Source organism: Chelon labrosus (assembly GCF_963514085.1).
Source record: "Chelon labrosus genome assembly, chromosome: 2".
NCBI lineage: Eukaryota > Metazoa > Chordata > Actinopteri > Mugiliformes > Mugilidae > Chelon > Chelon labrosus.
Window position 1 is genome coordinate 18,988,522 of NC_140338.1, and position 15,194 is coordinate 19,003,715.

The 15,194-nt window shown below is 40.6% G+C and overlaps 1 protein-coding gene and 1 long non-coding RNA gene across 3 annotated transcripts; one reads left to right on the forward strand and one right to left on the reverse strand.

The window, feature by feature from the left end:
* Positions 1-1,927: 1,927 nt before the first annotated feature.
* On the reverse strand, positions 1,928-15,194 carry LOC311505156 (tetraspanin-5). 2 transcript variants are annotated; one of them, XM_084568563.1, is made up of 10 exons: positions 14,621-15,194; positions 12,078-12,128; positions 9,925-10,071; positions 9,651-9,821; positions 9,391-9,516; positions 7,100-7,147; positions 6,020-6,136; positions 5,875-5,936; positions 4,244-4,297; positions 1,928-4,149 (listed from the first exon to the last, which is right to left on the reverse strand). In XM_084568563.1, the coding sequence occupies exons 1-9, from the start codon at positions 14,702-14,704 to the stop codon at positions 4,285-4,287; spliced, it is 819 nt and encodes a 272-aa protein (XP_084424689.1). In that variant the 5' UTR covers positions 14,705-15,194; the 3' UTR covers positions 1,928-4,149; positions 4,244-4,284. The 2 variants fall into 2 exon arrangements, with proteins under 2 accessions (XP_084424689.1, XP_084424688.1); XM_084568562.1 differs by lacking the exon at positions 14,621-15,194 and having other exon boundaries at positions 12,078-13,561.
* LOC311505172 lies at positions 7,604-13,810 on the forward strand. The gene is made up of 2 exons (XR_014699652.1): positions 7,604-8,404; positions 13,557-13,810. It is a non-coding gene; the product is annotated as an uncharacterized lncRNA (long non-coding RNA).

Genomic DNA, 15,194 nt, shown 5'->3' on the forward strand with positions numbered 1-15,194 from the left:
ACTGCTGTTTTTCTTCTAAAATAAACACCTTTCACACAGAGATTAGCAGTTTACGCTCACACTTTTCCCTCGAAACATAGATAATTTGTGATTTAGATACCCGGCTTTGATAAGTGTGCCTGTTTTCTGCGTTATCGGGGAACGATTGCAAACTTATGACTTGACCTTTGGCCAGGTGCCGCTGTGCCATTTCTAGTCCTTTTGTAGACTGAAGAAAACAACAGCACACTGACCCCACTGATGTAATCAACATTCCTCTCAAACACACTCCTCATTACTTGAACTTCCACTGCAACATAACCGTAGTTTTAATATATCACATAACACATGTAGGCTCTGACCAACCTTTTTATTATAATTTATTATAATATATTCTCCCACTTTAACCGCCCCCCCATTGTCTATCACTTGCCTTTAAAGCTGATTTTAAAATCTTATTGTCATCTTCAAGAGCCATTCACATTCTCACTCTGCCCACTGACCTCTTGACCTGTCAGCGCTAATCCACTTTCTCCGACTACTACAAGACGTAAACCATGTGGGAACACCAGGTGTCACAGCTCAAACAAGACGACATTACAAATAATAATAATAATAATAACAATATAGAGGGGTGGGAGAATGACACGAAGAAGTGGCCTAAAAGAACACAGTGGCATATTTAGCTACTTTCTTAACTCTGTCGCTTTGGACGGGGAGGCAATGAATAATCTAAAAAGCTCTGAGGCGTATCAGTACCTGCACAGTAATAAGGCTGGACGCGTTTTGTTAAAAGAGATCGTGGGACACAATCTTATTTACCTTAAAGCAGATGTAGAGCCCAGCCAAAGCCTTAAAGTCCCTCATCACCGAGCCTGGGTAATAGTGTAATCATCGGGTGAAATACAAACTGCAGGGTGTTGGAGGTCAAGGCAGACAGGTGGAGGGAAGAGAGAGTGAGGGAGATGAGGACAGGTGGAGGGAAGAAGAAGACTGGCGGAAGGAAGATAGGGTGACAACGAGCACTGCACTACAATAAAACTCTAAAGTTTCATAATAAAGTTTCATCAATAATATTTCATTCATGTTGTATGATAAAGGTTTTTGTGTGTAACAGTTCAGTATGATTTAAAAACACTTGTGCAGTGTTAAACTACCAACCTCAGTTAGCTTACACAGGCATAATGAAGTTTAACAGCAGCATCTAAGTCATGCACTAGTAAATCCTACCTCACTGACTTTGATGACCTGCTTTTACACAGAAATAATAACCTCTAATATTTCAGGTTCAGCCTGTCAGTGTTTAAATAAAAAGGGTTTGATAAGACCAAGTCAGAGTTTAATTGTATAATAAGAATTGTCTGGCGTCCACGAATCAGTCAATTATTAGTATTTTCTCCTTCAGTCCACATCTGGGACCTGTGCAGAGACCAATCAGTGTTTACTCTTTTTACCAATATTGTCCTGCACATAGGTGCAACCAGAGTGCAGGTCTTGTCAGTCCTGGTGTTTCTTCTTTAAAGACATTATCTAAGCATCTCAGTGTCGGTGTTGATACCTCCAAGGCAATTCTGCCTGAATTTATTATTATATAGACATGTATGAAGCATATTGTTTCCCTTATTAGTTACTTTATTTAGCTTGTACAAGACGCAGACAAAACATCTACTAATTTTGACACAATATAATAATTGCGTTCCAGTACACGGTATTTGTGAGAAATTCGCTCGTCTTTTGAGGACATTGATAAATTATTACATTATTACAGCTGTCTTTTATTCTCCTATGGGCCTGGACCTGTTTACCCTAATAGGGGGGGAGTCTGCCTCCAATCTGTTCACTGGTCAACAAGTAGTTTGTTTAAAACAAAGACACAGTAATATTTATTTCAAACACTAGATGGGGTAGTGATTCACCTTTCTCTCTTGATAGCAGGAGAGAATTCATTTGCAGCACTAGAGTACAACTTAGACTTAGATAGACTTTGATCATCCACAGGGGAAATTGCTTGCTTACAGTTATAAATAAAAAGTCAAAGTAACACACTAAGAATAACTAATAAATAACTAAGGTAAGAATCACAGAGCTACTGGTGACCTGCTGCCATTGCTTCAGGCGCCCAGGTTCCCACATTTGGGGACAATCTGAAGTGTAATGGCTGAGCCTCACCCTAGGTGAACTGCCTTCTTGATCACAGTTTATCTGATGCCAGGTAAGTACGTATTTGGAACTACTTTGCATTTTATTCATCCCTATGTTCATTCAATAAGAAAAGATCTCAGCAGGGGGACCATAAGAGTGAAATTGTTCTTGTTCTTTGGAATTTTTTATCAATGATCTACACGTTTCCATAAAGCAGGTATCATATTTATCATATTTTGAAAGAAATCTGCACTTACAGCTAAAGTGATCGGTAAAACGCGCTCCACAGCCGACATAAAATACACACAGACAAGTATACAAAGGACCACATTTATTCGGCTATATATTTACATCTTTTCACAATCCTGTTATTTACAAGAAGAATCGGGAACACGCAATCAAACCAAAGTAAAGTTATAGTCAGGAGAATGTAGAAATCACAAATATGGCACTAAGTGGTAGGAAAGAGTGTGATCGGCAAACACAGACAATCATATGAAGCTGTTAGTGGAAAATTAAAAAAAAAAAAAGGATGTCAGACACCATCTCTGCTTCATAACACTTACTGTATGTGATTTCTTTATATATTTTTTTTTAAAAAAGCAAAAATGTTTCATATCCTTTTGTCTGAGGATGTTCAGGTCATTTCATCAAGGTTGCAGAAGAACTGAAAGAAAACGTTCTGCAAAACCTGCTGTAACTTTACACTGTTTTTACATAAAATGTTGGTTTATACTCTGGTAAAGAGTAAATTACACGTATAAGTGTATTTATGGTGTGGAATAATATCAATATGAGATAATGCTGGTTGCTGAGTCTGTGCGCTCTGCTTTCAAGTACTGTAAGTGTGGAAAACATATCTAGGTTGAGTTATGTGCCATCAAGCAGTACCTGTACGCCCTATCACCGTGACCCTCATAAAATAGCTTGTATCCCCATTTTCCAGTGAAAATTACAGACAAAAACAGAAAAAAAAAATTTAAAAAATTACAGACAAAGGCAGATTTCATCAAAGCAACACGTCGGCGACAATCAGAGGAAAATTAATCAATAAAATGTTTCTGTCAAGCTGCTTTTTGGACAAAGTATCTAACAGTTATGGAGCACCATGAAGTTGCAGATGCATTTATTTATTTATCTTTTTTTTAATGGAAAGTGCTCCCTCCAGTGGTCGCTGCTTGAGTAAAATAACAGTCTGACAAAAGCGGAATGGCTGCAATGAGCTTCATCTCTCCTTTAGGAATATTAAAGTGCTTAAGGCTCAGTTTTGATTTGACGCCACATCTTTTCTTTTCTCCCACGATACATATATATATTTTTTTTTACGTCACTGCCAAAACTCGTTCCAACTTGAAAGTTGACCAAAGCCTGCAACATCCATCGCGTCTCTTCAAGATACTACATGTTACTATAGTCCCAAAAACTGTATGTATCTAGTGTGATCATCTCACAGATGTAAATAAACCTAAAGTTAATCCTTTGTAGCTTTAAGCAGATCCCATTACACATTCAACAAAGTGCTAGCCAGCCGATTCACCCCAAACTAGTGACTACTTTACAAATAGTTTAAAATACTTAATGAAATACAGTTAGTTGAGCCAATGTCCTGTCAGCAGACAATAGGCATGCAGTGCATTTCCAGAATCACTTTTATCTTTGTACACACCCCTTTGCGTGCAGCTGTTAAAAACTGCAGCTGTGTGACATAAAAAAAAACAAAAAAAAAACAAAGGCCCATATTTGTAAATGAAGCACTACCTTAGAGAAAAAGACAACTCTAACTTAATTTGCCCACACAGCCTTTACCGTCAGAGTTGCTTATAACACTGTCACAAATTTCCTTCGCATTTAGTTTGTATCGTACGAGAGCTACACTACATTTCAGTGGCTGTGCTTCATTTAAAATACGGCGACCTTAAAAAATAGTTCTAAATGCATTATTTACATATGAACGAGGCTTTTCATACTAGATACGTTTAGCTGATTAATTCCTGTTCTCTTCGCTGCTGGAGTCCTCACTGCAGAGTCCTGGGACAAACATAAAATTAAAAAAAAATATATATGTGAGTTTATAAATTGTTTGTACTGCAGCAGAGAAACTGTTGAATTAGTGAGTGCTCACCTGGTACATCCCTCTTGGCTTTGAAAAGTCAGCGGAAGCTCTTAGGTAAACAAACTGCACAGAAAGAGGTCAGATTGAAGAACATGTGCAATATAATCAGGATATAGAATGCACAGATGTAACAAGACTTGCTGACAGTGCTCTAAAGGTCCTGACTACAGACTGTATATAAATATGGATGACACATCCCCCACTTCCTTGCATTGGCCAAACTGGCGCTAGTTTCCAGGGGATACGGGTGGTGCCATATTGCGGGCTGCTTTACAGAGTGGTCATGTGGTCACATCCTGTTTCTATAGCGTCAAATAACGAAACTTATCAGAAAAATTGGCACTTGAATATGCATTAGCGTTATATTAACTACCTAAAATGAGAGAAACTATTGTTGAAAAAAAAAAATTTGTGTTTTAGTAGGTGTATTTTAGTGTTTTATGACCTATACTGCAGCCAGTCACCAGGGGGAGATCTACTTGATTTGGCTTCACTTGTGAGGAGCTGTACTGTCCATCTTTATTTACAGTCTATGGTTGTGACATATCACGACCGATGGCCGGCTCTTCAAGTTCTTGTTGTGGCAGTGTGTCCACCACTGATGGAACTAGTCAGACCCCAGTTGCAGACTTTTACAGCTTTTACAGTGAGAGAGATCAGTCTGATGTGTATGCGCCTGCTGACTGAATCTTTGCGGTGTGTTCAAGACCAGACATAGGCGACATGAGGCGACATCCCTGTTGGCCTTAATTGCCGATACTTCTTTAAAGCCAGTTTGGTAAAGTGGAGTTTTCTGTCTCAGCTTTAAATACAAGGAGTATTCTCCCTGATGAATGATTCTGTTTATACCTCTTTGGCTCAGCACGTGACTGAGCTAAATGCTAACATCAACATGCCAACATGTTAATGTTTAACAGTTATCATATTTTACACCTCATTTTAGAGTCTTAGCATGACAGCTGAGTGCTGCAGAGGGTGGCAAAACCAGCCCAGTGCATCACCAGGTCAGAGCTGCCAGCCATCCAAGACATTTACAGCCAGCGCTGCAGGAGGAGGGCACAGCGGATCCTCTCTGACCCCGGCCACAGACTATTCACACTCCTAACGTCTGGCAGGTGGTTTCGGAGCAACTGCACACGAACCAGCAGGTTCAGGGACAATTTCTATCCATAAGCCATCAGGCTATTGAACTCGTAAACTGTCACACATACACACACATGCACGATTTCATTTAATTCTGTTTCTATATATTTATCAAATTTTGCCACATACCTCTTTTATCTTTTTCATATTTTTTCTTTAATTCTACTTGATTTTATTTATTGTATTTTGCTTCAAGTGGGCCCCATGCTCCAAGAATTTCAGTACTGCTAATGATGCTGCATTGTTACGGAGTATCTGACAATAAAGAACTCTGATGCTTGAATCTAACGTGCGTGTATCACATTTTGTGACAAACCAGCTGTCAAGACATTTCCACATTAAAACAACCCACCAGCGCCACTCTAGAGCCCCACCCCTGCACACATCAAGCATGCTCCAACCCCAAGGCAAGTCACTTAGATATCATTTTTATGAATTTCAGATAATTACTAGCACAAATGAATTTGTCCTCGTGCGAATAAACTCTTGCCACCTACCAACTTTCTCTCACGGCTTCGATGTCGCTCACGAGATTCTGCGCTAAACAGATGCCAAAAATCTAAAAGCAGAAACAAAAACGTTGGTTAAAAAAAAAATGACAGCAACCACAGTGAAAGAGGAACTGCTCGCGTAGCTCCCCACCTGCAATAGTGCAATTCCAATAAAGATGCCTGCCACCACCGTCAGGTTGTCTTGAAGCCACTTCTCAAACTGTGGGACGCAGCCTTTGATATAGATGAAGGTCCTCTGCTCAGAGTCCTGACCGAACACATGGAGACATGGACAGACTTTACTGTCATTCAGGTATACAACAAGGTTACACAGAACGAAATTTTGTTGCACTGGCTCAGCACAGTATTATATATACAGCAGTAGACTAGCTATGTATAAAAGTGGGTATGGTGATTGCAAATACTGTATGCAGAGTACAATATAACATACAGAGTATTGCATAAAACCAAATGAACAAATTCAGCAGTGCAACAGTGATTTGTAGTTTTAACCAGTAATGCAAATAAAGTACTCTATTGTATGAGTACTGTACTGTACTGTACTGTACCAATGGCCCTATACTCTATTTATGCCCATAATTATAAAATACAGAATAAATATCTTAGCTTTTACTCTGGTTATCTTTTAAAACACGGTCATGTCTGAATTTCCTCTGCATTGCAACTCTTGGCGACATGGTTATTATTAATGGTAGCGCGTGATTTCATCTTTTTCATCTAGGGGTTCTCCGCAAAAGCCCTTAACAACGAAATCCCTGTAATCTGACGCTGTTAACACACACTCAGCTCTCTGTTTTTCCGCTCCAACTCTTGTTAAAACTGCTCCACTCTGGCTCACATGCGAAGTCAGGGAAACAAACAGAATCTTTTCCTTACATTATGCTACTGTGGAGTAGGGCCAAAGCTAATGATGGGGGAGGGGGTTCAATTCCCATTGCATTGCTGCTGCATGAGTAATACCACTTGGCCTGAAGTGCTGATGGAGAGCCAGCTGCTGCGTTTCGAGGAGTGAGGGGTTGGGAAACACACTGAAAGAGGAATACTGTGACTAAGGTGGGGAACCTGATGATCTCATGCAGCCGAATTAACCTTCTAGAGTCAAAAAGAAAACAGTGAAGTTTACACTTTCTACTCTTCATACACTTCTAAATCCCCCGTCAGCTTTTAAATGAGGCTCTGTTACAAATTTCTCTTTCCGTTGGCAGCTCACCGTTTTTGCTCGAATGTCGTATCCACACTGAGTGTTAATGACGTCCTCCTGTGAAGAGAAAATTACATTTTTAACAAACTTGATATCAAATTATCAGGCAGTTTCTCTTAATATCAGTGATAATTACATCTTGACTCCTTTTGTCAATGTTTAGACAAACGTTTATTAGTGTGTTCAGTTTTTAGATGTTTGTGTCTCAGACAGCAGCTCCTCCAGTCGACTCGATGTGGACTGCAAACTGCACACATACAGTATGGCTGCGAACAGGAACTTGAACTTAAAATTTTCACTTTAATAAATGTCTGTTAACTAACAATACCATGGAATGAGGAAACACAACTGTGACAGAGCCAATGGCCTACTGATGAAAGTATTGCCAAATTCCCAGGATAAATGCTGAATGTAAAAAACACTGTTGCCACAACTGTAAAATGAAAATTTAAAATCAATAAATATGAGTTGATCCTACTTCAGTAACACCTACAGTATTTACAGTCAGTGGTGGTGATAGATAATCTGTGGGGTGAAAAAGGAATCACCATTCTTGCAATGAGGATCTCGAAGTCAGCGTTTCTTTTTTCAAGCAGTGCACTGAATCTCACAGAACACAAGGTTATGGGAAAGGAGCTCCCAGAACAGAAAATGAAACAGTATTCATACACAATGCTAGATTATCTTCAGTACACGTCATACTGCCTAGCAACAAACATGTTATCTATTCTTTGGAAGGAGGGAGTATCTTCCTTGAGATGGCACCAAGGCCTCAGGCCTCCTGCACTCTCCTTGAACTAACAGGTTTTCTACAAAACAAGGCACATAATCATGCATGGATATAACCTGCTTACTAAATCTAGTAACTAAACCCAATATTTTTCTATCATTATCCCATCTATCTATCTATCGATCGCATATATACACCAATCAGGCACAACATTATGACTACTGACAGGAGAAGTAAATAACATTGACTATCTTTGCCAATTCAATGTTATGCTGGGAAGCTTTTGGACCTGGCATTCATGTGGATGTTACTTTGACATGCACCACCCACCCAGACTAGAACAGACCAGGCACCCCCACCCCATAGCAATGACACTCCTTGATCACTGATCAAGTATCTGTGGGATGCATTGGAACAAGCCTGATCAACAGAGGCCCCTCCCCTCAACCCATAGGACCCAAAAGCTCCCACTAACAACATCAGTTAGCCGACACCATAGGACACCCTCAGAAGACCCATGTCCATTCTCTGATGAGTCACAACTGTTTTGGAGGCACAAGAGAGACCTAAACAATGTTGGGAAGGTAGTCATAATGTTATGCTTGATTGGTGTATATATGTTTGAGACTCACAAAAATGATCAAGTGTTTTAGGAAGCTATAGGATTGTTTATTGTACACGATACTTATATATAATGTATGATATACATTTGTGAAATCTTGTGTCTTCTGTTATGTCTTTGGTTGGATCACATGTGACTTGGGCGAAGAGACAAACAGAAAGTAGAGAGAGATCAATGCACATACTGTCTGTTTTTTCTTTCCTTTCTTTTATGGAATTTCATAACAGCTAGAAAACTGAAAAAAATGCTTCAGTTATGTAATCTCTTAACAAAAAGGAAATGTGCTGGTGACGTTATAAGACATGACTTGGACTTGTCTGTGAGACACCGCCCTGTAGACCTTAAATTCTTAAAGCTCTGATTGAAAAGGTTTTGGTGTAGTTGAGCCTCATGTGATACCTCTTGGAACACCATGAGCTATTCAACAACAATTTTATATCCTCCGCTAATTGTTATGAAATGAGACCTTTGAACGGCATTGGTCAGCAAATAAAAGGTTTTGCAACTTTCCATTAAGTGAAACAGTTTAGCTAAAGCAGCTGTCAATGTTGTGCACTGTGAGCAGAGGTTTTTAGTATTTGGAGGATTTTTCTGCCAACAAACGCCTCAGTCAAGATCTCCTCCCATCCGCTTTGAGACATTACTGTCCTGGCAGAGACAGAGAGGACTAAACACTGAGGCCTGAACGTCCTGTTGGAAGCCAGCCATGATATCTGACGGCATCAGCCAGCCTTCTGGAGGACACAGATAACCACACTATGTGTCACAGGGAGGACCTTCACAATTTCCTCTCCAACTGCGAGCAGGTCTGAAGTTTTCCACATGTTAGAAACTGATCTACGAAGTTTAAAGTCCATCTCCAAGACACAAAATTGCCAAATTACAGGCTTGGACTTGTTACGCTTTACCATACTATGAGTGAAATGACTGTGAAACATTAAGACATACCGCTGGATCTTTGGTGCAGCAAGAAAAGGGGACTCCGCATTTCTCACGACTCGGATTCGAATCAGTGCAGTTAAAGTAGATGTTCAAATTCCAGTCGTCTGCTCCGAAAGCGCCGCAACACTCCCACTACAAGGTTAAATAGACACAAAGAACCACATATGTCAACAATGTCCCACAGAAATGAAAGACCATGGCTACCACAAGGTAAAAATAACATTGGAGTGAAATCAGAACAGTGGATAAAGAAACACAGGTCTCACATATTCCTGGGTGAAGTCTATCAGGTTCTGCAGATCAATGTCATCTCTGTAGGCCCGAATGTTGTTGTTAATGAAAAAGTTGAGCTGGTCCTTGATCCAGTCTTTGAAGACAAAGGCCAGGACACCAGCGGTCAGCTCCAGAAAGAAGATGATACCCAGGAACACGGAGAACTGAAATACAAAAACATTCACAAGGCTATGAGTCTAACAAATCTTTATTATGAGACAGAGGAAGTCGGAAAAATCTCAGAGAGAGACCCCCTGGGGAACATACAAACTTGAGCAGGAAAGAGTTTTCTCGCAGCGCTCCGATGCAACCGGCAAACCCGAGGATGAACATGACGCCGCCCACCACGAGGAAGAGCCAGACAGGGTCGAAGCCCCCCAGGTCAGTGATGGACGAGATGTTGGAGAGAACACCCTGGAAGCAAAAGAGATTAAGGGTCAGGAGTTAAGAGGGTCAACTCATTCAAAGACCACCCACTTAAACCAACTGCTCTTACATAAAGGGTTTATTTGGTATGTCTTGCTTAACTCTTTGGTAGTGTCACTGAAGAACTTATGCAATAAGTTTTTTTTAATATGAGCATTTACTGGAAATTCAACATCAACTGTTTTTAGTTTTGCTTAAGGGAATGCTGGGAAATACGTTAATTATTTCCTATTAAGTAATGCAAGAAGACTTTACACTATTACGATATCTGCACAAAAGTGTGTATTTGGTTAGCTTAGCACAACTGGCTCTGTTCAAGGGTAAAAAAAACATTACACATTTAAAACTCAGTGATTTACAAGATTTTTTTTCCTTGAGTCTAAGCTGGTTGCCAAAAAAGCACTCCAGGCCCAAAACAGAGCCCAATATATAACTTTTTAAACTTCAACAGCACAGAACATGTAAACTGATGAGCTTTAGAGGTGCTGGCAGTTGGATTTTGTTCCGTCTGGACAGATCCAGGCTGGCTGTTTTCACGATTTTTAAGATTTTGCTCTAAGCTAACAGGCTAACATACAGTCACACAATGTGAGTGACAACAACCCAACATCCTATTGCCTGTTTCTGGGCCAGAAAAATAAAACCACAAAAACAACAACCCTCTGCCAACTAACACAGTTGTTCTGCGCCGGCGCAAAAGGAAATATCTCTCTATGCAGGCGTCAGAATTCTGTGTTTGTCTTTCATAATGGCAGGGTGAAATCACTAGGACCTGCTCACATTTTCACACCTACTGTATCTTTTACGGGCTCTGCTGCAATAGGCTCAACTGACCCTAATGCGCCGTTTATGCTTCTGCGTGAATTTGACGCCGTAGCCATGGTGACCCTATGGGTCTACGCAGGCCCTAGCGCTGTAGCCTGACGTGCACCACCCCAGAAATGTAGCTACGCACCGTGCCACGCAGACCGCAAGAGCTGTGATTGGTCCGCTTGGTAGTAGCGTATTTCTGCTTTAGTATTTCCAGCTACTTCTCAGTCTCCGCAATTTTCAAATTGATTGTTTTGGATCAATAAAGATGGAACACACTGAAGAAAGACTGACTGAGAAGGTTCGAAGGTACGAGTGTTTGTACGACTCGTCTTCGGCGAAATTTCAGTGAAAGCTTCAGTCACCATTGTTTAAAAGTGAAGCAGGAAGTAGAGACAAAAATTTTCCTACAGCGCCTACTAGTGTTTGGGTGGTGTTTTTACAGAGTGAGCCAGACTGACCAGTGCACAAGTATAAATGGCTGGCACCGGCGTAGGCTACATACGTAAGTTACGGTGTCTAGAGGCATAAACCGCACTTCAAGCCACGTGGCTCCAGCTAATGCCAACAGTGGCCCCTCACTTACTGTCAGCTTTGTAAGTCACAGTCTAAAATTGTCCATTTATCTTTTATTAGGGCAAAATATTATCTGGTTGTGGTATCTCACAAATGTGAGGATTTGCACATTTTTGACTGCATTCAAAATATCTTTTGGTTTTGGACTATTAACCAAACACAACACATCTGAAGATTTCACCTCGCATCTTAGGAAACTTGGACAAGCACTGTGACATTGTATGAATCTAACAATTAACTAAGTAGAGATGATAATAAACTGCAGTCTTATGTGAAGGGCAAACTGAGAGAAGAGAGAAGAAATTCTACGGAAATGCTCTTCAGTGAAAGTCAAGAGTCTCTCACTAGTCTGTCTGTTTTTTTTTTTTCACCCTCAGTACTGAGAGTACAATGAATGAATCTGTGAAATACATCAGATCCATTGTTCATGAGGGCGTCCCACAGGAAAGCATGACATTCCTTTCTGGTTCAGTAAAGCCACTGCCACCATCTCATGCAGACGAACGGGTATTGATCAAAAACGGCGAAAGTAAAGTGATCAGTGTGAAAAAACATTAATTGATGCAACCTTTCCATCACATCCTGTAGATGTTCTTTATAAGACACACCTTTTCGCTCCATGCCCACAACCCAATGCCGAGGAACGCCACTCCAAGGAACTGAAAGAGAAGAAGAACAAAGAGGCGAGGGAGCAGGATTATTTTACTGTGACTGCGGCATGTAGTCATCACACACGAGCACACAGAGAGAAACCGCAGAGAGTGTTTCCTGGCAGTCATCCATTACTTAAAATTACTCATCCCAGTCTGCAGAATCCACAGGAGGCTCCCACATTAGAAAGTATCTTCAGAGAGCCTGTGATTATACAACTGTATACGTTTCCACCTACAGTGTAAAAGTTCAAGGATTCAAGGAGGAAAAAAGCAGGAATCTGTGCTCTGGCGGAATCGTTCTCCAGCCGACTGATGGCCTTGTATGATTATTTTAATTAACTTTAACATTACACGTAATCTCACGGCAAACACAAGAATTGGACCTTTTCTTCAAGTCATTCATAATTAAAATGTACCGATCATGTTTTTCAGTTTAATATTCACTTTGGTCTTTTGATAAAAGTGTCGTCTGCTGATTCAAAAACAATTTTTCTACCAAGCACAGAGACAAGTCAGGCTAGTTATGCGATCAGTGTGTTAGCTTTAATGGATACAAAACCACGAGACCCTGCAGATTTGATTTAGACAGCATGGACCTTGACTTAATGTTATTTTGTTTTAATACTTTTAAATTCAGAAGTAAAAAAAAAAAGAAAATGGGATTAGGTTTTGTCCAAAAGGTTTTTGTCCGGACAAGAATAGAACTGTTTTACATGACTTTTAAGACCGCTTAGATAAGTGCTAATATAAAATTAACAAACACTGATGTTTAAAGACTACTTTTAACTCAAGTCCTTTGTTTGGTTTTTTAAAGTAGATCCGTTCAACAACTGGAGATACGAGATCCTTCCTGATTTACTGTTTCGAGGGATTTATGTGTGAGACAGATGCCCATAAAAAAAGGAGGAGCAGATGTTTCTGACATGACCAACTTCCCCCTCACGATATATGGATGGATCAGGGTTCAGACGGGTCACCGGGCTGCACGGCCCGCTGAGAGCATCTGCAGAGCCATAAACACACCGCAGCCATTAGCGGCTTATAAATAAAACAGACCCGCGGGTCCATGAGGACATTCTGATGAGTCAGCTTTTATGTTTTTAAATGACATAAATGCTGAAAAATACCTATTGGTTCTTGCTGGCTCACTCTCCGCCGCACTGTTAAGTTCTTAAAAAGGATTATCTTATCTTATTAAAAGCATCATTAACGTAAGAAGCACCTGTGCTTTTCCTGTGAGGGAAAAACAAAATAAGCAGGACTGCTTTCATTTGCAGGATTAGCCCAAAACAGATGTTCCCATCGAGTGATTTTATCCATTCACAATTAACAAAGAGGCTGAAATCAAGCAGTCAGCAATTCTCATAATCTGCTAATTATTACTGTCAATCATTTCCTGGTACTGTAAATATAATGTCTGTCTCTCTGTGTTAGCCCTGCGATAGACTGTCCAGGGTGTACCCCGCCTCTCGCCCGATGACAGCTGGGACAGGCTCCAGCCCCCCTGAGACCCTTCACAGGACAAGCAGTTTCAGAAGATGAATGAATGAATGAATGTAAATATAATATAATGTGTTTTTTTCTTTACTGTTGGTTCTCTGTTGGAAAAATGATTGTTAGGACAATCTATAATAAAAATAATGTAGATGCAGGCCTTATCCCTCATAGACCTGCAAGTGACAAATATTTTCATGACTGATTAATCAGCCAATTATTTTGTCCATTCATTGTCTCAAGCCACAGTTCAATCTACTCACTAGATGTGAATATGCGCATTTAAAAAACCTGGAATCACCAACAGTGTCAGGATTTATCCGCCTGCAAGAGGCAACTACACTCAGGACAGATTAGCCAATTATTTTGTCCATTCATTGGTGTTTTCCAAACATGACATCTTGGTTAACAATGACCAAGCATCTTAATGCTCAATTTAATTTACTCACTAATGTGAGAACCCTACATGTAGTGAATATTCACAGCTGAATGTGTCAGTGTTTATCCTTAGTAAGAATCCTTCCTGGTATTGTTTAAATCTGGCATCTGGAGGCCCAGAGTGTAGAAGAGAAGGAGTTTTGTTTTCCTGCGGTTCCCCTCAGCACATTACGATCCGAGGTGGTGGCAGCTCCAACTGCAGCTGCAATAACACGATTTAAAACAGATGAAGGTGGCAGGATGTAAACAAGAAAGCCCTCCATCAGATCTCCTCTCACTCTCCGCTGCTGCTGCTGCTGCTGCTGAGCACACAAAAACAAAAGCTGACTGGTGACAGAGGGAGCAAGTGCACCGGAGCAGGGAGCGTAATGCAGAGATGAAACCGTCATCGGTGTCCTATATAAACATACACGGACACAAAACGCAAAAAACAAAAAACAAAAAACAAAAAGCAAAACAGGACGAGCAGCTGTTTGGTGGGAAACAAAAACACGTTAGCAGAGGACACCAGGCCCGAGGTTGCATTAAAAAAAAAAAAAAAAAAAAAAAGCAAACAAGGGACTTACCCAGAATATGATGTTGAATCCGAAGATGAAATACTTGATGCAGCAGCTCACTTCATGAGCCTTGAAATGCTTTCCGGAGATCATTTGGATGGATTTTGTGTTAGACGCCGTCCGCAGTGAGAAAGGGAATCACATCTATGATCTCTTATGTATCACAGCCTGATGGTGGAAACACCCTTTTTATTTTTTTTTTTTATTTTTTTTTTTAAAAAAAGGCTCGACAAACGCGCCGTCAGTTGTTTTAGCGTCTAATTATAGACATCATCCTGAATCTCAGCCGGCAAAAGGCGCTTGAAGCCACCGAGAAGCGTTAATTCCGCCGGCGTCCCTCCGTAGATGATAAACTATCCGATATGGATCTCCGAAGGTGTAACGGTGAAATAAATCCACTGAAGTCAACCAGATTAAAACCGATGGTCTTCTATCTGACCCATAATCTAGACATGGCTGTTGTTTGATTGACACGCGTGGGGGCCAATGAGAAGCTTCGGTGGTCTGAGGAGGCGGGACTTCCTCCAGCAGAGTCTCTGCCTCCCCGTGGCAGTGAAACAACAAGGTATTAAATCGGAGAGAT